The sequence below is a fragment of the Buteo buteo genome, chromosome 1 (assembly GCF_964188355.1).
Source record: "Buteo buteo chromosome 1, bButBut1.hap1.1, whole genome shotgun sequence".
In the NCBI taxonomy this organism is placed as follows: Eukaryota; Metazoa; Chordata; class Aves; order Accipitriformes; family Accipitridae; genus Buteo; species Buteo buteo.
Window position 1 is genome coordinate 6,864,674 of NC_134171.1, and position 26,742 is coordinate 6,891,415.

At 40.6% G+C, this 26,742-nt stretch overlaps 1 protein-coding gene across 8 annotated transcripts; it reads left to right on the plus strand.

Moving 5' to 3' along the window:
• Positions 1-575: 575 nt before the first annotated feature.
• On the plus strand, positions 576-26,707 carry ST3GAL5 (ST3 beta-galactoside alpha-2,3-sialyltransferase 5). Of its 8 annotated transcripts, none has more exons than XM_075053190.1 (8): positions 576-906; positions 2,418-2,469; positions 13,974-14,085; positions 15,895-16,009; positions 18,263-18,606; positions 20,031-20,199; positions 22,863-23,021; positions 24,305-26,707. In XM_075053190.1, the coding sequence occupies exons 2-8, from the start codon at positions 2,421-2,423 to the stop codon at positions 24,566-24,568; spliced, it is 1,212 nt and encodes a 403-aa protein (XP_074909291.1). In that variant the 5' UTR covers positions 576-906; positions 2,418-2,420; the 3' UTR covers positions 24,569-26,707. The 8 variants fall into 8 exon arrangements, with proteins under 8 accessions (XP_074909291.1, XP_074909388.1, XP_074909116.1 ...); XM_075053015.1 differs by having other exon boundaries at positions 585-906; positions 20,031-20,217; XM_075053287.1 differs by lacking the exon at positions 15,895-16,009 and having other exon boundaries at positions 582-906; positions 13,974-14,095; positions 20,031-20,217.
• Positions 26,708-26,742: the final 35 nt, after the last annotated feature.

Here is a 26,742-nt window from a genome sequence, read left to right on the forward strand (position 1 = left end):
TAGCTAGCACAATCTGTAACGATTTAATCTGTTTCCTTGCTTCATCAGCTTCCTCCTGCAGCCGGCACCCAGGCTTTCTAGTTGTGCCCCAATGGTTTTTCAGCTTTTTTTTTTTTGTTTTGGGTGTTCAGCTTGTGACTTCTATGCCTGCGGTCAGGCAGGTCTGCAAGGTCACCTCTCCTCTCTTGCAAGTCAAGCAGCCTTTTACATGAGTCAACCACTAAAACAGACATTTTTTTACGCTTACTGCGGTAGCGTTGGGTGTCTTGTCAGGAAAACAAATTTCCTCAGACAGCTGTGGAGAGGCCTGGAAACCCTCCCGCACCCAAGCTCCTGGGAGCACACAATAAAAGCAGCTAAAACGCCGTGATTTGGGGACCGACCTCGTTTTTCCACAAGGAGAAGGTGAAGGCGCTGCAGGGGCAGCGAGGACTGAGGTGGCGAGGGGTGGCCGGCCTGAGGGGACGGGGCGCGGGTCACGGCCCCTCGGCTGGGGGTGTGTGTGTGGGGGGGGAACTCCCAACCCCACAATTTCTCGAGGAAAGAAACGTCTGGAAAAAGGTCCGTTTCGCCAAAAAAAAAAAAAAAAAAAAAAAAAAAAAAAACAAACCACCACAAAAAGCCGGCGAGCGAGGTGGTTGCGTCATTCCTGCCGCCGGCCGCCCCCCGGCCCGGCGCTTGCCTCCCCCTCAGCCACGCGCCGCGCAGGCCCCGCTCCCCCCCGCCCCGCTGCGGGGCCGCGCTCGGCCCCCATTGGCTGCGGCGACCGCCACGTGCCGCGGCGCCCCCTCCCTCCCTCTCTCCCTCCCCCCGCCGCCTCCCGCGGAGCCGTTACCTGCGGCGGGGCCGCGCCGCCCTCCCGCGCCCCGATGCGGAGGCGAGGCGACCGGACCGAGCCCGGTGCAGGTAGGTGGTGGCGGCGATTTGGAGTAGAGGAGAAAGGGTGGGTTTGTGTTTTTTTGGTTTTTTTTTTGTTTTTTTTAGGGGGAGGGCCGGTGCGGCGGAGCGGGGCCTGCGGGGAGCCGGGGTGCTGAGGTGAGGGGGTGTGTGTGGTGGTGCTGAGGGGGCTTTGCCCTCAGAAGCGCCCCGAGGGCCTGTATCGGTGCTGAAAAGGGTCTGAGGACGTGAAGGCACCAACGTTTGGGGGTGTTTTCTGAGGGGGAGATGCGTCCCGGAGATAAGGAGGTACCACGGGGCCGCCGCTCCCTCAGCTGGGCCGGGGGTGCCCGGAGGCCTGCGGGGTCAGCCGGGCCAAGGCCGCGGCGTCCGCCTCGCTGCGATGTGGGGCTGAGGTGTTTAGGATGTGCTGTCAGCAGCGCCCGTGCTTCGAGGTCTGTTCCGGGGAAGGCGAGGAGACGCCAGGCTGGGAGGTCTCCGGGTGGTGAGGTGGTGGTTGGGAGTTCTCGAGCGGATGGGTGATGGAAGTCAGGGCTGTCTTGGGCCTCTCCTGGGAGGGAGAGGAATGTAGTTGGGTCTGTGTCGATTTCTTCTTATGAAATGCATAGGCTTCCACTTGTCTGTGAGTTGCAATGTGGGTGACTTTGTCACTTTGTCTTTTCCTGCTCCGGAGTGATGCGAATGCAAAAGAAGTGAGCTCTGCTGTTTGCTGCCAAAACCTTATTTTCTTAACACTGCTCAGGAAGGAGTTTTTTTGTGCTGAGCTGTTCTGTTTTTGGTCGTCCCCCCCTTTTTTTCTTCTGTTTCAGTAGATAAGGTCAAAATATAAGGCTGATACAGCTGTTTATTCTGGAGCTCTCTTCAGTTACGGAAAAGAATGGGAAATGTTCATAAAATTACTGGGGGTAAACAGCTTTCCTGTGGTAGATGGCTGGTTTTGCCTCATTCTGAGAAAAAGGGTAAATAAAGATGTATAGTTCTTACTTTTCTAAAGAAAACTTGTTGAGATAAATGCTCTTTATGTGTCTAAAGTGGATATGTGTTTTTAAACACAGCTTATGATGGGGCTGTACAGATGCAGTTTAGAAGTGGTGTGCAGTTTTCCGGCAGACTGTTATTCCATCTGTTTTGCTGCAGCGAGCTTACCATCTCCTTTCTAGATCACACAGCAGGAAACCTTGAGCTGCAGCCCAAGCCCGCTGCTGGCTGGACAAGAAGGAACAAACATAGGGAATTTCACTGGAAGGTCAAAATGCAGCTGGAGAGTAGTGCACACAAGTGCACTGGCTGCTTCCCTCGGGCTGATGAGAAACGCGCTTGTCCTACCTCTGGTTTCCTGGAAATTCTTGGGATTTAGCATCCTCCCTTCCGTAGAGTTTGATTACATTGGCCAAATGATTGACAGGCACTTAGGGGCAGGATGTAGGAAGACAAAGTTTCTGCGATAGCAGAAACTTCCTTTCACTGAGGAAAAGGGACTAAAATGTTTAGTTTTGTTTGCTTTCCATACATCCGTTTAGGTAATGAATGTGGAACGTGCCAAGATTGCTGCGGAGCTGGGTTGTCTGGAGGGTGAGTTATCTTGTTTAGATAAGAGAGCCTGGAAAACTTCAGCAGGTCTTGAGTTTTGATAAAGGCTACGTTACTGAACAAGACCCAGCCAATCCTTCAAATTTGTCATGGAGTAATTAGCAAATTACAAGCAAGTCTGTACGAAACTTACTCAAACACAACAGATTAAAGCATCTGCAGCGGGCACATCCAGTGCTTCAAAACTGCACAACCATAATTTGGACATAGGACTTCAGGGTCACGGGGGAGTCTGTTGCACGCAACTCTCTCTCATAAGGTCATTCATAAATTATTAAGGACTTTCTTAAAACTTGTGTAGGCTGTTATTTTCCACTACTCCCATGGGAAGGCTATTCCTTTGCTACTCAGGAATCTTTTGCTTATAGTCCATATTTATTTATGACCACTTTTTCCTGTGTGCAGACATTTTGTTTGAATTGTTTGCTTTTGGCATTGGTGTTTATGTGTTTGGTGTGTCTAAGGTAAAACTCAACCTGTTTTGCAAAGCTAGACAAACTGAGCTCTCTGTTCTTCTTGGGAGCAGCTCTTCCTTCACCCATCCCATCACCTCTCTCTGCAACCTGTTAGGTCCTGAAGACTTGAATTCAGAAGTTAAGCACTAAAATTGGTTCCAGCAATGTTCTTTGCTATATTGCAATTTCCTTTTAAGCCTTTTCTTCATGAGAGGCTTTTTGCATCTCCCCTTTTGCTTCTGTAGGTTCAAGTGTGATTTTTACCATGATCTTTTGGAGTGTTAGATGATACTGTGGTAAAAATGCTGCTGTACTATTAACATTGTTCCATAATTACCAGTTGTTCGGTGCTATTCTGCTGCATAATTCAGATGTAATATGAAACATCTTGGCTGTGTAAGTCTGCTGGCATTTTTCCTTAGCCCAGTAAAGATTAATGCTATGCCCTGTCTTTTCTGACAGTTTCTTTTAGGGAAGATTTACTCCTCAAACTTCACTTGTAAGGGGAAAGACCTGATTTGTTTTGGCTTCCTTGTGGGGGCTCAGAAATACCTTCCACTTGTGCTGGATGAACTTGTCCAGCTGGTGGTGGGTGATATGCTGATACACTGTGCTCTCTTCCTCCCCTCCTGGCTGGTGTGACTCTTCCTCAAAGCACTGGAGCAGAGCGGTGCTTCCACAGCTGCAGGGTCTGTGGGCCTGGGGAGCAGGATGTTCTGTGGAATGAAGCATGTGAGGTTTGCATAGGAGAGGGTTCCTGAGTAGCAGCTGCCTGCTGCTAGGCTGCAGTTCATCCTTCCTGTGTGTTTGCTAGCTTCAGCAGATGCTGAGAGGAGTGGCTGACCTCAGGTTCTGAATACCCCGAGCAGACAGGCCAATGTTTCTTACACAAGTAACGTGAAAATGAAACCTGGGATTTGCTCTAAAACAAACAAAAAACCCCACCAAAAATCCCCGTGAGGGTTGCTCAAAAGCTTCCTCTGCAAGAAATAAACTTATCTTCTTAATACCACAGTGTTCACAACAGCAATGCTTTAACTCCTCTGTTTCTTCGGCTTGGCTGGAACACTGACTTTTTGTGGCTTGTTTGGGAGTCAGAAAAATTCCAAAATCTGATACTGTTTTTGTTTGTTGCAAAGCATCAGCTGCCCTCTTAAGTGTTGAAGCACATCTTGTTGATATTTCTTGTGTTTATGCATTATGGATTTTTGCTGTTCCTCACTTTGTAGCAACTGAAAAAGGTTTCACAGAAAAGCTTAGAAAAGCTTGGGAAGCTTGGCTAGAGAAGAGGGTGCTGAGGCGGAAGTGAAATCAAGAGGGTGGTCCCTGTTTGGAACGTGCAACTGTCATTTAGAATCTTACTAAGACTTTGCCTATAAAATTATTTTAGTAGGCACTATTAATATCCGAAAAGCTTCCTGTGAATGCTGCTGAAAGGAATTGATGGTGTTACACTCTGAGCATCTCCAAGCTGATAATTGGACCAGATTTGAGCTGGAACAAATTTTCTTGTGTTCAATCTGGATGACCCAAGGTTAAGAGCAAGTTGTAGCCTAGATATGTGTATCCTTCCTAAAGGAAAAGACTGGGCAAGTAGACACAATAATGTAAGGTTAATAATGATTTCATGAGTTAGTTGGTGGTTGATGTTGCAAAGAGGATGTAGGAATGAGCTGTTAAAAAATTAGAAGAAAACACAAGTAGAGTATCATAAGGCAAGGAGAGAAAAATGATGATGCCTCTAAGGTACTATCACTTCTTGCTGGTGTTCATGCCTCCAGGCAAAATAATTTTCACCTGCGATTCTGTTGGTGCTCTTGAGAGTGTCAGCTGCTCTGAAATTTTCATTTACTCCTCCTTTCACTTTTTGCCAATTGTATCCACATGTATAGGATTCAGTATTATGTTCTCATTTTCTGAGGAGACAGATCTTGACCAAATGAATTGCAGATTGTACAGATGACATTGGTTTTTACTTTTTATTGTCTGATTGAAAAGTCTTACCAGTAGAAGTTAATTTTGTAAGATACATTATGCACTAAGGTAATCAATGTCCTGTTGTAGGTGCTTATAACCATGTTATAGACTAAACTTTCTGCTGTCAAGGATGTATTCTTTCTATTGACTTTACTAAATTAATGAAAACAATTGACTCTGCTATTCATCAGAACAGGCATGTCTGCCAAATGCTTTTTTTATTCAATAGTAATAGGTGCTAAGTAGATAATATTCAAAGAAAGTTTATCAAATACTGAAATACTTGTACCAGCTTTACTGTGGTGTGTATATATATACACACTGTGGTATATATAGCTGCAACTGAAGAAATAATTAACAAAAGTCTCTAATTTTTAACTTTAGTTCCAGTTTTTCCTCTGGCAAGAAGCTGTCAGTCCCTAATCTGCAACAGCTTCCTGGCTGCTGTCTCTTTGTCTTCTGACCATTTCTGCTAGGAAGTGCTAGGATGATGATCAGAGGATTATTTGAAGATAAATATCCAACAGTTAATACATTGTTACAGATTATAATGCAGGAGTCTCTCATGCCTCAGCATGTTCCTGATAAGTCTGCCTCAAATCTTTAATATCTCTGGAATTTTTCCTTATGCTTATGGTTTTAAGGGATTTTTGTCATGTACCATTGAACAAGGGTCTTAAGGTATTTCAATGTTTATTGTGTTTAAGAAAGAGATTTCCCAATGAGAAACAGTTCCTTTTGGGATAACTTGTCTGTCCCTCCTCTTTCCCCACTTTTTCCTGAGTGTTTTGCAACTATGGGCAAATGGGCCCATTCAGATAAAAGGCTTTTTACTTACCCTGTATAGGTTTTAAATCCAATTTCAACCTCTGGGCAGCTTCTCAATTAGCTTTCCTGGTCTGTTAAACCTGTGTTTAAAATTTGGCTTAAAAATTTGGAGTCACTTCTGCAGAAGTCATTGGAAAGTGAGGCAGTCCTTCACTGTGTTGCAATTTCTGGAGTGCCTCTTGCTAGAGGATGATCGTGTGTTGTTCCAGGTTGATTGGTTTTTTAATAACAAATTCTTTTAAGTTACGAGAGAATATGTTTCAAAATTGGTTTTGTATTTAAGAAATAATCTGTGTTTCGGATGGATAAAAATACCTCTAAGCCATTGCAGTTGTAAGGTAGCAGTTTGACTGTACAACACTTGTAACTGCGGAGTCCTCCATGTATAGTGGGTTGCACAACTAACTGTCCTTAGCTTCAGCTTTTTTATTCTTTGTATTGCCATTTTTTCCTCCCTGATTATTATTGGGATGGGACTTGATTCATTGTTGATTTAAAAAAAAATAATTGTTTAGCATGATCTTTTTTTAAATGGACAGAGGTTATTTGCAAAATTTATTTTATTATGGTTTATTGTTTCCAGTGAAGAGATGATGAAGTTTGAAAGCATAGGAAAGATCTGAAGTTATCATGGGTTGATCAGGAGACTTGGAAGGGAGAGTCCTGGAGGAGGGACACCCCTGGGGGACTTGTGGGCCACCTGTGCCAGAGCAGGTAAGCTGGTAAGAAGTGGAGGAGCAGGAGAAACCCAGTGATAATCACAGAGGAGCTGCAGACAGAAACCATTATGCACAGGACCCCAAGCTCCTGTACTGCCCGTCCCCTCCCCAGAGGACTTGGGACGGGCTCTGTGTAACCTGTGGCAGAAATAAGGGAAATTAAGACAAGGAGGGGAGAAGTGTTTGGCTTAAGTTTAGCCTGTGGAAAGGGAAGGAAAGGTGTTTACTCATGGGTTAAATTGTTTTTCTCATTATTAGAATCACTGATTAGAAGTTGTATTAATTGGCAGTAAATGATATTACTTAAAAATTCCCCAAATCAAGATGGTTTTGCCCATTAAAGAGAGTTGAACACATCGAAGCTGTGCGAGGGAACTGAGAGAGTTTTATACTGATTTCTGAATCAGTTCTTTAATGACTTTCTTAAAAAAAAAAGAACAGAGGATAAAGAAGTTAAATTTTTCATATTCTTAGGTTTCTTCAACTGAGAGGCTCTACTTAACAGATGGCTCTTAAACATTTTTTACATCTGTTTAAAAAACACAAAAAACCAAACACAAAACCTACCACCTAATTAACCATAATTTTCTTTTTTTTTTTCATCTCAGCCCTTATGTTCAATCTATATGGGTTTCAATACTATAGAAGCAAACAAAATTAATCCTAACTATAAATTTTATCAAACTGTTTTTCATATTGTTACATAAATTAATAACATTCTATTCAAATATTATATCAATCTTGAAAACCTTAATGAAAATTAATATCTATTTGGTCAATAATGAGGCTAGATTAAAATGTATAATCTTTTCATGGGCACAACTCTTGCAAGTATTCACAGACAATAGTGTTGTAGTTGTCAGTTTTTTTTTTTTGTCATCTGTTTTCCCCAAATGTGTCCCAGGAAACAATATGTAATCAGTTTAAATTTTCTTAAATGTATTCTTCTAACTCCTTGCATAAGCAGTATGTCTGTGGGCTTTTTTGTTGATTTAAAAAGGCTCAGAACAGGAAGTTCATGCAGAATTAATTGCTGATAATGTGCACAACATCTCAATGAAGAGTATCTTGCTCAAGTTTATTCCATGTGAAAATGCCTTCTCTGCCTTTTAACCTTGTCTTTCTTTTTTGAAACATAAATGTTGCTCAAAACCAAGTAGCTTTCATTTTATCATTTACTGGGTTTGGAAGTGTGTTTCTTAAGTAATTTATGTGTCTCTGATTTAGAGGAAGGGACATGAAATGAGCAGGTGTTTTTGGGTGTTTTTGCATTAGTTTTACCTTCTGTTTCACTGCTTGCTCGAGCCCTGTTGTCCTTGATTAGTAATTCCTTTATATAGGTGTGACTTTCAGGTTTCAGTTGCTGTGAGCTTTACACTGCAAACATCTTGATCTTGTTACATGAACTTCGAAGGCTGCATTGTGCAGAGACCTTAAGATGGACTGTCTTGCGAATGACTCTACTGTTTCTACTACTTCTGGTGGTACTGTGACAGGGAAAGTCAACTTGTATTTTCATCTCCTAGGGGCTTCAGGTGTTGTCCAAGATCATGTTGTGCTAGATGCTGTACAACTGTACAACAGAAGATGGCTCGTCCTGCTGGGCCTTCAGGAGTGGCTTGCCTAGGGTAGCTTCCCCATGGGCTGGGGTAAGAGCAAGTAGTGAATAACAGTACAGGTACTTGCGTAGATCTGGGGGATAAGCTTCTGCATGAAGAGTTACCGACTGACAGTAACTGTCCATGCCGGTGCTTCCTCTGTGGCTCTGGTCTCTGCCTGCACAGTCAATTTGGTACAGTACCTGGCCACATAAAATGCTGAGCTCGACCGTGGAGGCTGTAAACTGGACGCTCGATGTGGGGAGGTGGGAACATGCTTGGATTGGTAGAGTAAAGGAGATAAGAGGAAACATCCCCTGTGTGGGGGCTAAATGGAGGGGGTGGGGGATGTAGGTATATGCCTCATTTCACACTCGTATGCAGGCTGGTCTGGTCCTGTCTCTGTGCCTGATAACACTGTTGGCACCCAAAAAATGGGGGCTGAGAGTCTTTGTCTTTAGGTAAATCCAGGTGTTGTATGCTGTTTTTCAGGGTTTGGCAGTGATCATGTGCAACTTGACACGTACTGCTTTTTAGTTTTTGGCATTCCCATGTAAAATTACATCCTGAAGACTTAAATTAATTGCTTCTGAAATATTCCAAGTGTGGAAATTTTGTCTACTTAAGACTAACAATGAGACAAAAGTAAATTATGGTGAAATGAATAACACCACAAAAAGCTTTGGAGTGTATTCCTGCTGATGGACAATTTAGCTTTCGCAGCAGCTTTACACAGATCACTTAAGTTCAGTAGATGAAAAGCAAATTTAAGTCCCTTGAGTCCTCACTCATTACACCACAATGAGTAGCTATGGAAATGTCAATGCAAAATGTGATTATTGTGATACAGCATTACTACTGAGACATCTTGGGTATGCAAATGGGGATATTTGCATTTATGGCTCCCAAAACAACTGTAGCACTGCACCTTTCTGAAAGGATGAAGTGGTGTTTGCCAGTGGTGTTTGTATGCAAACAACAAAATCTGGATGCTGTAGGCACAGCTTGTCTTTGGTGCTTGGTTTCTGAACTGCCATGGTTCTCTCTGTAAACACATAGGTTTGTTTTTTTTTTTTTTAAGCTCAGGAAGACTGTGGGGAGAGGTGCGCTCTCAGGTGCTTGTTACTGCTGATCATGCTCTTCTGAGCACTCTTACGCCATTCCAGCTAGTGGAAGGTGCTTACTGACTTAGATAAGAGTGCAGGATCAAACCTTAGGTAATTTTAAAAAAATGTTGTGCTGGACAGATGTATTTTGACTTGATCTATCTATCTGTCTATGTATATTGACTTGATGAAGAAAGGAATTGTCTGCAGTAAACTGACAAAAGTCAACCTGAAGTAAACTGTTGCAAATGAAATGAAAACAGTGTTTCAGTTACATAGACAAATTAAACAAAACCATTGAGCATACTAAGAGTTGGACTTGGAAAGATGTGCTGAGGTGATTAATTAAATTCTCTGTGTTTCCTTGTACCTTTTTGCACATTCAGGATGAGTGAAGCAACTGTTTGGGGATGACTGGAATTTGTTTTGCTCAGAGGCAGGGAAGACTTTCTGATAGCACTTGTTTATTGCAGTCTTGCATTCCTCATTAATCCCTTTCTGTCTTCATCACTCTCCAACTCTTCAGTTTCTTCTCCATCTTTCAGATCTCTTGCAGCCTTCCCTTTTCTTTGCTTTGAAATGCTTAATGAAAGGTGCATCTGTTGTAGGACCTCTGCATACAATTCTGTGGTAGGAAATTCTTACCCTTGGAAATCATTAAAAGTGTGCTGTTTGCAGAGCGCTCTGACGATTTATACAGCAGAGGAGATTGGCTGTGTCATTGTGTGCTGTAGGATGATTCCAGGAGTATGTCAGTGCCATTAGGCAATAAAAAGTTTTATATACATTGAGCAGTCTTTCACAGCAAGTCTTTCTGTAAAATTATAAGAGAATCTGGGTCCTAGAATAGGAAAGACTCATTTGCAAAGAAATAAAAACCTGCTTTGAACAAAGCAAGGGCAGTGAGGCTTTAACCTTACCCTTCTAATTCAGGCTGTAAAATGTTATGGATTTGATTCAGACTTCTGGAAAATACGTGCATAATCTGGAGTGTGTTCCCTCATAAATGTTACCAGTACCAGGGCCAGACCTCACTGTGTCACTTAGTACGTTGTTGCAATGATTTCCTGATAGCAGGACTGACTGATTCTTTTGTGCAGAATCCGTTCTGATCTAGGTTCCTATAGACTGTGATCCAGTTACCTCTTTATGTTTTTTACCTGAGAGAGAATTATTACCTGCATTGTTCTCTAGTGAAAATGGCTGAAGCTTGTTTCCTGCTTTTTATTCAGCTTTTTTCTTTAAAAAAAAAAAAAGTTCAATTTTATACTTCTCCCCAGCCATGTATGTAGAGATCTGTGGAACTGACAGATGTAATTATTGTTTTGCTGTATGTTGTAGCTTAGGCACATGCAGTGTTCAGCGATCGTGTCCATGCCATATGCCATCCATGTCGGTGAGCGATCCCCTTCCCTTTTGCCAAACAGTGCTGAGTGCCCCTTTTTTGTGCTGGTCTGAGCCAGTCTCCTCCGAGGTGATGTGGCTCTGTGTACTCTCTGCAGTATGTGGAGCAATCCTGGAGTTTCCACATGGTCTGCAGGCCTTGTTCACGCTCTCCTCTGCAGCTCTGCAGCATCTTCTAATCACTGCTTGTTTTGTGTGCCACATGTGACTGTGCTGGCAGGCTCCATGAACTGGGGCTGCTGCCTGTGCATGCTGGCAACACGATCTCTGTGGATACCTGTCGTCTCCAAGATGTGTTGGTATGAAGGTGCTGGGTCCCCAGGTAATGATGAGGGGTGCTTAGTTGCCTTGTCTGCATAGTGTGGCAGGAAGGACGTTTGTCATACCTGGAATATAAGGTGATGGTGCAAGTCCCGCTGGATTGGCACTGGGCATCTCAAGGTAGAGCAATTCAACTTGGTGATCCATGACTGGCACTAGGGTATGGTCCTTGTAACAAATTCTGCTGATGCACACTAGGCCTTTACGCATGTGGACTTGACTGATTTGCTGCAAATCTTAGCTGAGAGCAAAGTGGAATTGCAATGCAGATGACTGGGGTCGTGGTGTCCGCACCCAGTTTTGCTCCTCAGTGCTGTTTTTATTCAGTGGTGTAGATGCAGCCAGTAAAGATGAAGTGTTGCTCTGAGGAAATGAGCTTGTAAGGCATGATAGTTTCCTATGACCTGCTGTCTTGTGTCCTGACAGGTTGTGTGGAAGACTGGAGCTGGATTTGATTTTCAGCTTAACTGCTAGGATTCTGAGGGACCTAGGGGTGTCACTTAGCCCTTGGGTTTCGGTTTACCCTGTTCCAAGACGAGCCTAATGGTACTGACCTTGGTTTGTACAGTGATTTCAGAGCTGCTAAAAGGTCTTGTTTAAGGTATTGCTGCTTTGTGACAAAGGCCTACAAACAAGTGTGACAGCTCAGAGTCTGTGCAATTAATAAATACAGCTAGGTGGGTAATTTCAGGTAATTTGAGGTTCTTAGTATCATAATAACCAAGTTACATATGTTTGAGGTAAGTGGTGCAGTTTTCTGTTGGCAAAAAACATTTAGGCTTTTTTTTTTTGCCTTGCTCTGTTTTGTGGGTTATGATCACTTGCAGGTGACTCGAGAAAGCATCACTTAACTGTTGTCTGCTCTTCAAAGGACTTAAGATGCTGATGTTGATCTTTATCTCTCCTTGTCCCACCCTGTCTCACAATAGTTTGTGGCTTTTGACCTTCCACCATGTATATCAAATTTGTTAATGAGAAATTATGTGTGACTGCAAAGAGAGACTGACTTTGAGTCATCTTCCAAATTAGATATCCCTGAAATTTCAGTGGGCTGGATTTGAGATCTGGAGGGGGTGCTTCTGTCTCATCAACTCCTTCATCCTGATGTTTAAGAACGTCAGTTGTTTGTCCAAATAAACAGTGTTTTGAAGTGGCAATACTGGGTAATTCAAATGGGTCATATAGCCGTATAAAATAAAAGGAGATGGAGCAGAAAAGAGAGTGTGGAAGATTGTCCCTAGATAAAAATCTTCCCTTAGCCCTGTTTTTTTTAGGAGTTCTTGTGACAGAGCTCTTGGCAGGAGAACAGAAGAGTGTGAACATCTTTGCGGTGGAGAGCAGAGAGGGTTAAGCACTGAGATCAAAGTCAAGGAGTAGGGCTGAAATCCTCCACTGTGGAGGATGGGGCTGCACCTTTCCATGGTTGGCTGATCAGAGGGAGTGCTCCTTTGGGAGGTCTGCAAGGCAGGAAAAACACTTGCCTGTATCCTTTCTCCTTTGAGGGGAAAACCAGCAGGCTTGTATGGGTAGGTATTGCATGGTGTTTCCCTGTTTGCTCACATCTTTGGTTAATGGCAGCAGCCTGTGAGAAGTTGATGTGCCAGCCTGCGTTTTTCTTTCCAAAATCAGAATTGAAGCATGCTGATAGAAACTCATGGGAGCTTACAAACAGTAAGCAGAAAGATTGCTTCTTGTTAGCTAATAGTTACTTGGCCACCTGTGAGGGAGCACTGTGCACTCCTGCTGTGTTCACAATATTTGTTGGAGGGGAGCTGTTGCTGCAGACAGCAACTGCCCTTGTGCTGTGTCCTGGTTTCAGCTGGGGTAGAGTTAATTTTCTTTCTAGTAGCTGGTACAGTGTTATGTTTTGGGTTCAGTATGAGAAGAATGTTGATAATACATTGATGTTTTCAGTCGTTGCTAAGTAGCATTTATACCAAGTCAAGGATTTTTCAGCTTCTCATGCCCAGCCAGCAAGAAGGCTGGAGGGGCACAAGAAGTTGGCAGGGGACACAGCCAGGGCAGCTGACCCAAACTGTCCAAAGGGGTATTCCATACCATGTGATGTCATGTCTAGTATATAAACTGGGGGGAGTTGGCCTGGGGGGGGATCGCTGCTCAAGAACTAACTGGGCATCAGTCGGTGAGTGGTGAGCAATCGCGTTGTTCATCACTTGTTTTGTATATTCCAATTCTTTTATTATTATTATTGTCATTTTATTATTAGCATTATTTGTTTCTTCCTTTCTGTCCTATTAAACTGTCTTTAGCTCTGTCCGTGAGTTTTACCTTTTTTTTTCTTTTTTTTTTTCTGATTCTCTTTCCCATCCCACTGGATGGGGGGGGAAGTGAGTGAGCGGCTGTGTGGTGCTTAGTTGCTGGCTGGGGTTAAACCACGACATGCTGGCAGCTTCCTGGTCCTCCTGTGTGCCAGGCAAAATTTCCTGCACATGCTCTTTGGTGCTTGCTGTTGGAAGTTGCTGACCATATAGTTGGGGCTTCTGAAGAGGTCAGCAGTAGATTCAGACCAATGATGAGACAGATTTGCTTAACCTTGGGGAAATCAGGGCGTTGATCTGAAATATGGACTCCGGTTTTGAGGATGGGATGGTTTGTACAGGTTCTGCATGCTGGGAGCGTGCTTGAAGTCCGCAGGGTAGCGTAGTGCTTGGACATTTTGATTCAAAGATCATAAATGGCCTGAGCATGTGTAGATTTTTTTTCTCCTGTCTGGAGTCTAATAATTCCTCAAACAAAATGGTGTTTGACCAGGATCAAACAATGGTGCTTCACAGTAACTGATGTAATCGCAGTTATTAGACTTCAGGCTTATGAATCATGCAAAGACCTATACCTGGCAACACATACATGATATTTATAATCATGTCCTAGCGGTGCATCTGAAATGTGTATGTTCTTTATCACAAGGAGGTCAGGAGCAATTCATTATTCCTGACAAAATAACTAAGAATCACAGTCTTCTCTGAGAAACAGAGTAAGTTAATAGTCATTGGATGTCCTATGAACTTTTTCCAATTCAGCAAAAGTTATGATCATTTTTTTCATTCTTTCTTACAGCAATGCTGAGTGACAATAACTCTGTGAAGCTGAAAAGTGATTGTTCACCTCCTGTGCAATGGTGTAAGGTGGCTGCACATGAAGATGAGAAGACCGAGCTGGTTTTTAAAAGGTACTCGCAAGTAAGTGTCACTGTCACAGCAACATAGAGGTCAGTTGCTCTCCCCCTATCCTGGACAGTTACAAAAAGGATGCAAAAATCAAGGCATGAGATTACCAGAGGAACTGAATGGAGTGTTAGGCACACAGCTTTCCTTGGGGCACCTAAAACACTTTGAGGAGCCTAGGCTCTCTCGTAGTAGTATCTGTTTTCCCAAGCCAATATGAGATCCCAGTACTTTGCTGACAAGTGTTTCCAATCTTTTTTGTATCCAGATAAGTAACAATGCTGAGGCTTTTGTGCAGTCTGATAATTGAAGAAATTGAAGGGCAGTGGATGTTTAGTGGGTATATTGGGGAGGTATCCCCTCATAGTTAATTTGTTTATGAAGACATCTGGAATACTACATCACAAAATCTTACTCTGTTGTTTATATTTTGACATCAAATTAAAATTAATGAGTGTGTGCTAGTATACATTCAGAACCACATTTTAAGCCAAAAAAGTTCACTACTGTGATGCTTCTCTGCCACATGAATTTTTAGGTCTTAAAGCTTAAAAAACCCAAAGCCAAACTGTTACATCCACTGGTGTTTTGAGCATCTGAATAGTGCAGCCCCAGCTGAATCTAGAGATATTTGATAAAACTCTGTGGAGGAAAACCAGCCTCATTAATCTGCTGTGAACCCCTTGTTTTCTGCCAGTCAGCTGATTTCTAGGGGTTGCAGCCTAACATCTTACTGAAGGTTTTAGACCCCCCTATCAGAGCAAAATTTAATTTAGTTAAAGCGGATGCGAGAACAGTGCTGCTCTTCCAGTGATCACCTTTTTTTGCAGCATATACTGCAAATTGAGTGCCAGGGTTGCATCTATTAGTCTGTATGGTACAAGGTTTTCTCAAAAAAAAAAAAAAAAAAAAATCTTGGAAACCTGTATTATCATCATCTGAAAGAGTTTCAAGAAGCACTGAATACTTAGTAGGTTGTATATTTTTTACAACTTTTAAACAAATGTCCAGTCCTTAGGAAACCATAGGAAATTAAAATCAGTAATAAAGGTCAAACTACATACTTGAGCAACAACCACAACTCTAACCAAAGAATGGTGCAATTTTTGCAGATTGGTATAGACATGAAATGAGCCAAGTGAATATTTGGAAATCAATAGTGAGATTCCTTAGGAATGAGAACTTAGTCAATCAAAAATGTGGATAGTCTATATTACTCAATTTAAAGTTGATTGGGTTTTTTTTCTTCTGCATGTTTTGTGGGTGCAAATAGCTAAATTAGGCTTCGCAACATACACCTGAGCATCTAAATTCTGCATTTTGCCTGCCAGTGAATTGAAGGTTTTGTGAGTGGTGGTTGTTGGCCCAAAATCTTGCAATTTGAAGTTCCATCCTTTTTTTAACTTGCATGAAAAGACATATTTCAAAATAGTTGCGCTTTAAAGTAGGAAAACAAAGGTCACTTTTCGTTTCTTTGTGATGAGAGCTGTTTGATCCATCAAAGGTGCAATTGAAGTCTATGATGCAGGCACAAAACTGCATAAATCAGAATGTCAATATGCAACATTTTCTTTATCAAAGCATCTATATATGTTCATACTTTCCTGCAGATACCTCTGAAGAGTTGTGAAAGACTTGCAGTGAACAAAGCAATAGTTTATCTTGGTTTGAATCAAGAGCAAGTATTCACCTGAAGTTCTTCAACTGTCTTAAATTTGTTTAAAAATACTCATTTAACGGTTGATGGATTGCTGGAAAAAAAGTTGGTTTGTTCCCCCCACTCCCCACCCCTACACCTTCCTGTTTGTTTTTAGATTTCTTGCACTGTTTGTGATTGGAGGGTGCTTCCTTTATATCCTCAAATTACATTTTGGCCCCGAAGAATGTGACAGAACAAAAATGCCGTATGTGGACCTCGATCGTGTAAGGGTTGGTATTTTTGGCTTTTTTTTTTAAACTTGGCTTAAAAAAAGTTATTAATTGACAATAAAAGAGTTATAAAGATCTATAAGAAAGACCTAGAATGCTGAAATTATCCTGTGAGGGAAAATATATTTTGCTTCATTTCATGCCACAGAACTTCTATTTTTTTGTTCTTGTGGAGTGACAACAGAAGTGCATAGAGAAAGTTGATTTTTTAGGGGTAAAATGACATAACTGACTGTTAAGAATAACATTTGAAATGGACATGTCATCATACTATTGTGTCAGTGCACATGACACTGATGATCAGAAAATTGATGCAAATGAAAAGTAACATACTTTAATACAAACTAACAAAAGCCCCAAGCCCCAATACGTTAAGCCAAAAGTTTATTTTTACCTAGGTCAGTACCCCAGTTGCTTTGCCTTGTAGTTGTTCAGATTTTTTTGGAATCGCAGGGCAAATGTGCAGCAGGGTGCAGCTCTTGGTTCATTTATTTAAGGCAGCAGCTACTTCAACTACAGTTTTGCATGTGGCTTTTAAGCTGGTGTAACATGCCAATAAAGCCTTCTCTTAATTCTTGGTGACAGTTCTCTGCCTTTGCTACTTAACGTGCTTGCTCTTTATAACAGTACTTAACTTGGCTTAAGAGTTGTTATATTTCTGTCTTTGAATGTCTCAATGCTAAGACTCGATGTAGAGCAGAAGCCCTGATTTAAGATAGTCTTGTCTTAGCATCACTGCATGTATATCCTCCCCCACCTCCCACCTTCTTCAGTGCATGTTTTTCCCCTTCTGAGCCTCTTTGCCTCCCCTTTTGTTCTCATTTGACTTTTTTCTCAGTATCATATTCTTTCTTCTGAACAACAAACACCTTAAGCCAAGCAAACTTAAAGACTATGGACTGTGTTTATCATTGTCTCATGATTAGTTTTGTTTGTGTTAGATGCAGGATGAGGAAATAACATTGATCTTTGTCTAGTTAGGTAGTGGCTGATCACAAACTGTTTGGGGCAGTTGTCAAGGGATTGGCATTAATTTTTACTGATAGGATGCACAACTATCAGCCTTAAAAATGAGGCTTTTCCAAAGATGCATTGACTCTTGCTGGCACAGTACAGCATGAAGTTGCTTAGTTGTGCCTTACCTGGGAAGAAGTGTGGTGGTTATGCCCAAACTTGCAGAGGCCTTTCTAACAGTGGCAGAGGCAGTTCTGTAGAGCTATCTTGTGCTTTTTTAAAAAAAACAACCAAAACCAACTTCCCTCCTTGTGCACCCAGATACACACTTCCCTTTCCTTAACAATACAGAAGAACTGAGTTAGCGCTAGGTTTGAACCTTGAGTCTCTGGCCCCTGTGTTTGCTCATGTGTTTTTTTAATTACACTGGAGGAAAGATCAGCAGAGTTGTATTGAGGAAGAGAACATGCAAAAAGATTTTATTTTAACTGGTAGAAATAATACCTTTGCTATTTCTCTTCTTCCTTACATCAGATACTGGCTTGCCGCTACAGATTTCTAAAAAATGTACATGAATAGTTTTTTGGGTGTGGTGTTTTGTTGTTTTTTTTTTTTTTTTTTTTAAATGAGCCAGATCAATGTGTGGTTTTATCTGACAGCTTAATCTTTTTATGCAACATGGAACTGTAGTCTTTTATTTTGGTGACTAGTCTTTGAAAGAAGACCTGAACCGCCCCCACCTTGCATTCCTTTTAAAGTTGTGTTTTCATCATTAGCAATACCACTTCAGCAATACTTATGGAAGAAGTGTTGCTTCATTTTGATTAGTAAGGAATCCCAGCCTGCCACTTCACAGAAGTTTTACCCAGTGGATGTGTCCCTGGTAAAATCCTACTGCAGGCAGAACTCAGTTCATGCAATTGAGCAGTGGAGTAGAGTTCTGCTTGCTGCTGAATTAGATGGGTAGAGGTACATCTAGATTTTTTTAATCTATTTTTGTAAATAACAGTACAAGTGTTCTGAAATAGCTCATTTTCACTTACCACTTTTACTAACCTAATTTATTCTTTAGAAAACCTCCTATCCAGATTTAAGTGATTGGGTGGAGAGGCATTCCTTTGCAGGTATCTGCATTTGAGTGAATGCTTTAAAAAGTCTTGTATTTCCATGTTTAAGCCTTCTTTATAAACCCCTGTGTTTGCTAAACTGCTGGTGGTCAGCTGGTGGGTTGCATTAAGAGGGCTTTGTATGTTCCTGAAGCTGGCTTTTCTGACTGAAATCATGTATGTTTTGTTTCAGAGAGCACAACAGTATGCCAGCATTGCATTGCAGGAACAGTGCCGACCTTCTTACGTAAAGGAAGAAATGGGAAAGTTATTTGCGGAGAAATATCGCATGGACATATCTCCCTTTGTAAGAAAAAATGTAAATGAAGAAGAAGCTTTATTTAAATATGAACCTCCTTTTGGATTTCACAAGTTCTTTGATAAGCTTAAAAATCTCCTTGAACTCTTACCTGAGCATGATTTACCAGAAGATTTGAAGTCAAAACACTGTAAGCGTTGTGTTGTTGTTGGCAGTGGTGGAATTCTTCATGGATCAGAGCTGGGTCACTTATTGAATCAGTTTGATATTGTTATAAGGTATGTAATTTTCATTTAAGGATTTCAACTACTTCAACTTTATGAGCCGACTTTGTTTTTTTTAGGAGAAAGTATCTCCAACATTTATGCAATTTATAAGGCTATTTCTGAAAGTGCTTTTGAGAAATTGTCTTGTGACTTGATGGAATTTGAAGTCTTGGGAGCAAAATAAATTGTCATGTTCACAAGACAGGAATTCAGTGTAATTATTTTTGGACTTCAGATACAACAAAACATGGGCAAAAATGAGATGGAAACCAGTGAAATCATAGATAAGTAGACAATCCTGTTTTTATCTGTTCATATTTTTAAGCTTTCAGAGGTAGGCTTTAGGACTAACCCCTGCCTTTTTCCCATTGGTTAGTTGGGATGCTTGTTTGAAGGTTTTTTATAACAGCTATTTCAAACACAATTAAGTATTAATTGGTGTTTTAGTATACAGTTTGCTTACACACTGTATAGCATGCTTGTCTTTCCTTATCTTTACATGATCTTGCATGTAAGATCTTGTAAAGGTGCATGCTTTCTATGATTACCTGTTCTCTAATGTCTGAATTAAATGAATACATGCTCTGTATTCGTGCCTTCTGAGCATTACTGTTTGAACTCTCCTTCTTTGTATTTTGAATCATGTAAAGTCACAAATAAATTTAATACAAACATTTTCCCAAGTTGCTTTGTAAACTAAGACTTGTTCTTCTTAAAAAGAGAAGGCTTGATACAGTGAGTCAATGGCTCTTATACAAAGGTAAACAAACCTGTCAGCTTGTGGAGGGGCAGAGAACTTGCAGTAACTGTTCTCTGAAATTAGGACCGGCAGCATGAAGGTGACTTTTCTGTTGATACAGGAAAGTTTGCAGGATTTACACTGTTCTGCAGAACTGGTGGAGCTGGCTGAGGCTGTTCTTGTCAGCAGTGTGCTAGCATCTGAAATTTTGGTGAGCTGCAATGAGGAGGCTGCATTACACAGGATGCATTACATTGTATTGAAGGGATAATTCGACTGCCTTTCTGTGTGTAATACTTGTGTGTGTGTATTTGTATAGATATAAAAATGAAGGCAACTTGGCGACTTCCTGTGTTTTCTTTCCGTTCCTCTTTTAAGCCTTTCTGAGTTGGCACAAGGCAATGAATATGAAATTCTGTGATGCTGTTTTAAGTAACTTTTCTGTTCAAGCTTTTCTTTTTGAAGTTTTGCACTTGCGCCAGTTAATTTAGAAATAGCATTGGCTTCCTCTCAAAGGTAAGGGGTAGATAAGTGCGTGAGGTAAGGAACATGGAGATACTGAGAAAACACTGTATTCCACGCTGTTAAAAATCTGTGGGCCAAATAGAAGTTCTTTGCTTAGTGTCTGATGTTTTAATGAGATTTAATGTATGCTTATTACATACAGTTTCTCTCCATTCTGGTTTTTTTTTGTTAGATTAAATGATGCACCAGTTCAAGGATACACAGATCATGTTGGTAACAAAACTACGATACGGATGACTTACCCAGAAGGAGCCCCACTTTCTGAACATGAGTATCCTCCTGCTAGCTTGTTTGTGGCTGTTTTGTTTAAAAGTGTTGATTTCAATTGGCTTCAAGCAATGGTAAAAAATGAAACCTTGGTATGTAATGTAGCAGTGTTTTGTACCTGTGGTTTTTGTTTGGTTGTTTTTTCTAATGCTTAAGAAGCTGACTGATCTGTTACTTTCTGTTTTATTATACTGAGGGTTTTTTATGTAACTTTGTGGGTTTTTTAGCTCTGTCTCCTAGTTACAGTTGGTACCAGCATTCACGTTGAAGCCCTGTGCTGACAGTAACACTTTTTTTTCCTGCAGATATTGGTGGTTTGCACCATGCTACGTGACATATTGGGTGTTCACTAAAGTGGAATTCATTTCAGATTAGGTTTAAGTGACTTGTTCAAGTCTGCAGAGCCTGAAGTAGAAATGAGACTTCTGGATACTAGTCATTTTATTTTTTTTTAACAGCTAAAGTCTGTGCTGCTACAATAGGCAAACGTGCAGTTAATGTGTAATTGAAGCATCACAGTTGTTAGTTCACATTTGTCTGTGCTTCCAGAATTAAGACATCGTTTATTTCTCACTGAGTATTTGAAGAGCAGAGATGCCTAAGGAACTGATAGAAGGGTTCCATGTTTCCAAACGCTCTTTAAATTGGTGGTTTTTACCTCTTTCAATTTGCAGGCAGGTAATTTTTGCAAGTTGAAAACCAGTAGCTAAGTTTCTCTGACCACAGATTGAAAACAAGCGCTCTAAATTTTTGAGAGATTTAGAAGAAAGCCTGTCAAGTTTCTTAACAGTTTGATACATGCTAGTTTAGGTACTCCAAGTTCCCTTCTTAATTCTGTGATTTTTATAACATGAGAGCATATGGAAGGCCTGTTTAATATTGACCATGACTGTCTACTACTACTTTAGCCCAGAGTGTGTGCCTTGTTTTGAATAATCTGAGTATGTTTTGTAGAGGGTAGTTTTTCCTGAATGCATGAATTTGCACAAATTTAAGAACTTCTACTCCCTGATTTTTTTTTTTTTTTTACCAGGGATGAGACAATGTTGGTCTATGACCTTCCCTGCAGCAGTATGGTAATTTTGATGACCAGCAGCTTTCTAACTTGAGTTGAATCCCTAATTTACTTGTCTTACAAGCTATCTAGCTATTTCATGTTTTAAAATTTGGTTTTGAAGAATGACTAGTACAAGGATGGCTTTCTGTATTAAAATTTGTTTTGAGGGGATTGAAAGAGTGATTGCTTTTTGGCATCTGCAGCATCCTCTGTTAGTGAGTTAGAAGATTGAAGTATGTGCTTTAAGAAAAGAGTACCTTTTCTTGTTTTGCATGGCTTAGGGGCAGATCTGCTCATTCCCACCTTCATGCTTGCTCTGGTGTTTTTGCTGGTGTAGAGGGCCAGTTTTGGGAACTGATCTGGGAATGGGCATACTGGAGAGAGTCCACGGAAGGGCCATGAAGATGCTTAAGGGACTGGAGTATCTCTCCTATGAGGAAAGGCTGAGAGAGGTGGGACAGTTTAGCCTAGAGAAGAGAATGCTTGGGGGAAATCTTATTAATGTGCATAAATACTTGAGGGGAGGATGCAAAGAGGATGGAACGAGGCTGTTTTCGGTGGTGCCCAGTGACAGGACCAGAGACAACAGGCACAAAGTGAAACACGGGAGGGTCCCTCTGAACATCAGGAAACACTTTTTTTTTTACTGTGAGGGTGACCGAGCACTGGCAGAGGTTGCCTGGGGAGGCTTTGGAATCTCTATCTTTGGAGATTCTCAAAAGCTGTCTGGATGTGGTCCTGGCCAACTGGCTCTAGATGTCCCTGCTTGAGCAGGGTTGTTGGACCACTTGACCTCCACTGGTCCCTTCCAACTTCAACCACTCTGTGATTCTGTGAACTGAAAACATACTTCTCCTTTCAAATACTAGGCTTTCAGTTGGATCAGCTCTCTGGGCAGGTATTGGTACTTCAGTAAACTGATTCAGAGTATGGGTGGGAAGATGGGACCATAGCAGCCTAGATTTCATCAGTTTAAGCTGCTCTAGGGTTGTACCTTAAAGCCTGTTTAAAAAAATGTAGGTCTATGTTGCAGCTATAGCAGTTCTATCATTTGCTTAGTGTTACCCATTATATGGAAAGACTTGTAAAATAAGCCTGATTTAGTATATTTTTTTCCATTAGCATGCATCTAATTGACTGCAAGTGGCATGAGATTGAAATCTAGCTTGCTGAGCCTTGCGTAAACCCTCTTCTGAAGCGTTACATTTATCGCTAGGTGGATGCTGTCAAACAACAGCTGTTCGCGTCAAAGCCTGAGCAAAATTGTTTTAAATCCAGTGCTTGCCTCAGAACGCCTGGTTAATGTTTGTGGAAAACTGTGGTTCCCTTTCCCACTTCTTTAAATATTGGTGCCTGCTCAGTTGTGCTGGGGAAGGGCCAAAGAACTGGAGGTGCTGGTAGATATGTTGACTGATGAAACACAATGTGCAGTCAACTACTCAGAATAAACAACTTTTCCCTCTGCTGTCCTCTCTGCAATTCCAAATACTTTGGAGATTTTTCCTCTTTTGGGTCAGTCACTTGAGCTGTATACTGGTATTCCCGAACCACCTTAGCTATAAACTGTTTCCTGAATTTCTCAGAATCACTGATGAATTATATAACTTGTGTACCGTGTCTGCCATACACTTTGCAGTCTCAGAGTACCCCTTTGCTGAACTATTTTTTTCTTTCTCTTAGCCTCTGTGGGTGCGACTCTTCTTTTGGAAGGAGGTTGCTGAGAAAATTCCTCTTACAGCAAAGCAGTTTCGGATTCTGAATCCAGTCATCATCAAAGAGACAGCTTTGGACATTTTACAGTTTCCTGAACCTCGATCAAAATTCTGGGGTTGGGATAAGGTAAGAAGTTTTCTTTTAGGAGAAGGAGACTATTTAATACAAAGTAAAACAAGAAACTGAAAAAAGTTTTGTGCTTTTTGTTCAATATAGTTTCTCTGTGCAGTTTCAGAGCTGGTCTCATGTAATAGGGAAATTAATGCGCTCTCAAAAGATGCTTGTATTTTCTTGTGTAAAATCAAAGTAGGATTTCAGCTCACCTTTTTAGATGAGGTATTATGCCTGTGCATGCTGACATGAAATTTCCTGTCTTACAAAGCATTCAGATGCAGTGAGACATAAATTCATTCCAGTACAGTGTGTTCACTCGCACATCATTGTGGCTGGTGTTAAATATTCAAAAAATGCATTTGATGTATGTTAAGTGTGTTAAGAGCAGCCCTGTTAAGTCAAACCAGCAATCGGCTATAGATAGATGTGTCTCCAGCTGCAGGGAAAGCAGAAAGTATGGAAACCAGGCCAGTGTAAAGCAACCTTCCAACTGTTGGAATTGCTGTGTATGCCAGTGTGCTCCATAACAACTGATGGCTATATCCTCCCTCTGTCCTTTGCTCCAGCAATAGTATGGAGTAATGAATTGCCTAGTTTAATTTTACACTGCATTTCTGTTACTTTAATTATTTGTTTGAGAAATTGGATGTCACTAGTTCTCTTGAACTATGAAAAATACTGAATAACCACTGTCTTTCATCTTTTCTGTGAAAGCATTTAATGGTAGCGTTATTGTACAAATGTTTGAAGGATCTTCTCACCTTTATCGAAATAACATAACATACCAAGCTATGTATCTTTTAGTGGTATCGTAGTATACTTGCCTTCTTCACAGGTTGTTCAGTGAAAAGTCATATTCTGAAGAATGCTGTTAGAGAGCCTCTTGCTCAAGACTGAAGTAAGCATACATCAAGAAACGTCAAGTTTAATTGCATGTCAGGAGTTGTTTGAGTGTTTGGAGCGAGGGTTCACTTGTAGTTTAACTACACAGTAATAGGGCATCTTGCCTTCATAGAAAAAAAAAAAATTTAGTGTTGACAGCCAGAAGTCTTGTTTAAGGCAAATACTTAAGCTGTAGTAGTATTTGGCCCTGAAGTTTTTAGTTTTACTTGATCATTTAATTGATTTTTAGTTTTAGTTTTAATTGATTTTAGTTTTAATTGATTGTTTAATTGATTTCAGTTTTAAGTGAGGAGAGGGAATAGACAAAACCGTTAAATTTTGTAAAGTGTTTATAAAAACTGGCAAAGGAAAATGTTTGAATTCAGCAGGCTTTTTTTTCCCCCCCTTTTTAGAATGTACCTACAATTGGGGTCACAGCAGTTGTTCTGGCCACACATTTATGTGATGAAGTGAGCTTAGCAGGATTTGGATATGACCTTGATCAGCCCAGCACACCTTTGCACTATTACAACAACCTCTGCATGGCTGCCATGAACGGACAAACTATGCACAACGTGACAAGTGAAACAAAATTCCTGCAAAAACTGATCAAAGAAAAAGTTGTCAGAGACCTCACTGGGGGGATACATTGTGAATTCTGTGTCAAAGGCAGCTAGTGATTGAAGTGCGGCATGGTTTGGATTTGTTAAATTTCCAGAGGTTCAGCTGGAACAACCTTTTCACTGTTCTAAGTAGTAGTTTAAAGTGTGTATAAAATGGACGTGGAATCTCTGCTGCCTTTTTTAACGTCAAGTTCAGTTTGTTGGACTTTTAAATTTATTTTGATGTCAGATTTTCTTTGCACGTTTTTGTGAATAACTATGTAAATACAACTTGGAGTTGAAAGAGATCCATTTAAAATATTTAATGTTTTAAGTTGTCTGAAGAAAAGCAGAGTTTTTGTTTTCAGATGTATATGGTACGCACAACGCTGGCCTGAGTTGTCTAACAGCATACAAGAGTTATTTTCCACTGAACTACTGTCTTTGTCAATCCAGTTCGTGGTGTAGGACTCCTTTTCATGCATGCCATGAAAAGAAAGGTGTATGCTTCTCAAATCTTTAATTTCTTGCAACTTGAACGTTTTGTTTCCCCCTCAAGTATTTGTATTCTTTTGGTTTTGTGCTAGTGTTTTTTTTGGGGGTAGAGGAGGAATGTGGGAGTGGAGGTGAAGGAAAAGGAACTGTTGTGGCAATAACTGAATAGTAAGTACTTTGGCGTTCATGATTGATATTAAAATCATTGATGCATTAGTGTATTGGGTTAGAATCCTGCTTTATCATGAAGCATGTTTGGGCCCAGGGCACACTATAAGAGGATTTAGCCAGTAGGAGGCTTTCACCTGAACCAGATCACTTGTCATTTCCATTCCTTAAGACCCAGATAAATGTTTCTAACTAGTTGATTTGCAGCAGAGTTCACCTACCCCAATTAAAGAAGTGGCATTAATACAAAATCTACCCTTTTTTTTTTTTTTTTGAGTGACTTGAAATTGCTGGTTCTATAAAACACTGGTTTGTATGAATCTTCCATTTAGCAATAATAGAATCTATGACTAGGTTAAAATTTCCATTGGTTTACTTTATGATCCTTAAGTAACTAATTGCAGATATCATAACCTTAATAGTTCACAATGATGATAACCCTTATGAATACTAGTGTTGACTATTTAATTGAAGGGAGAGGTAGAGTTGTTGGCTTTCCTGGATCAGCTTTTAAGTCAGCAATTGGGTGAGTGTGTGTAAGTTAAGAAAATCACTTTGAGAAAGTAGTATGGTCTAGTAGCAAGCTAGATAACTGCTGAAAACAGCATACTTAAAAAAAAAAAAGCTATAGATACATATTCTTGTGACTGGAAATCAGTGCATTGCAAAGAAACTGGACTGTGCAGATCTTCTGTAAGCAGGTTTTGATGTTCACTTTCATTTTGTTACTAGTAGAGTAGTAGGTATAACTGTTTGCACTGAGTAGTGTTGTTACTCAGTCTACAGTATGTGAAAAAGGCCTCTTGCCTTTATACTAAAAGGCAATAAAATGACATCAAAACATAAAGTATAACTCTGAAGAAAGTTGTGGACCTCATCTTTTGTAAGTCCCATGTACCTACATGTCCTTGAAAGCCAGTTGTGGACAGTGAGCAAATTTGAAAATCAGATTCTTGTCTCTGACACTGTTTGTGTTTATAGCAATAATATTAATCTAATTTCTCCTCTGTGAAATGCATTCATTTTTGTACTAGCAATAAATTTCTAGTCTATGTTTTTCTTGTAAGTATAATTATATTGTTTAATTTAAAAATATTTCAAGTGTGAAGAGTTTTGTACAGATAGTCTTTTAGTTAATGTATTAAAATGCACTAATTACTTTCTCCTGGTATTTAAACTGGAAGTACCTTAATTTCATTTGGTAATAGTGAAATTTTGGAAGATTTCAGAATGTGTGTGTTGGGAGGACATCCTGAATACACTGGAAGTACGTGTTTCAGAGCACTTGGTTCAGTAACTTTGAAAATAATCAGTTGATTAATGTAAATGCCAATAGCTTTTTGGAGATGCTGTATTTACTGTCAAATTCTCAAATTAAGTTGATGTAGGATTAGGTTGTTTTCCCACCAGTTTTATGGCTTGTGATAAAATATTGTTCTCTGTGGTAGTGTATACTGCATTGAATATGCCTGCACAGACTCGACCATCCATGAAATGGCAGCAAGTTCAGGTTGCAAAAAGCAATAAACTGATGAAACCACTTTCTACTTATGTATTTGTCTCACAGTTTGGAATTTGTTTTGCCT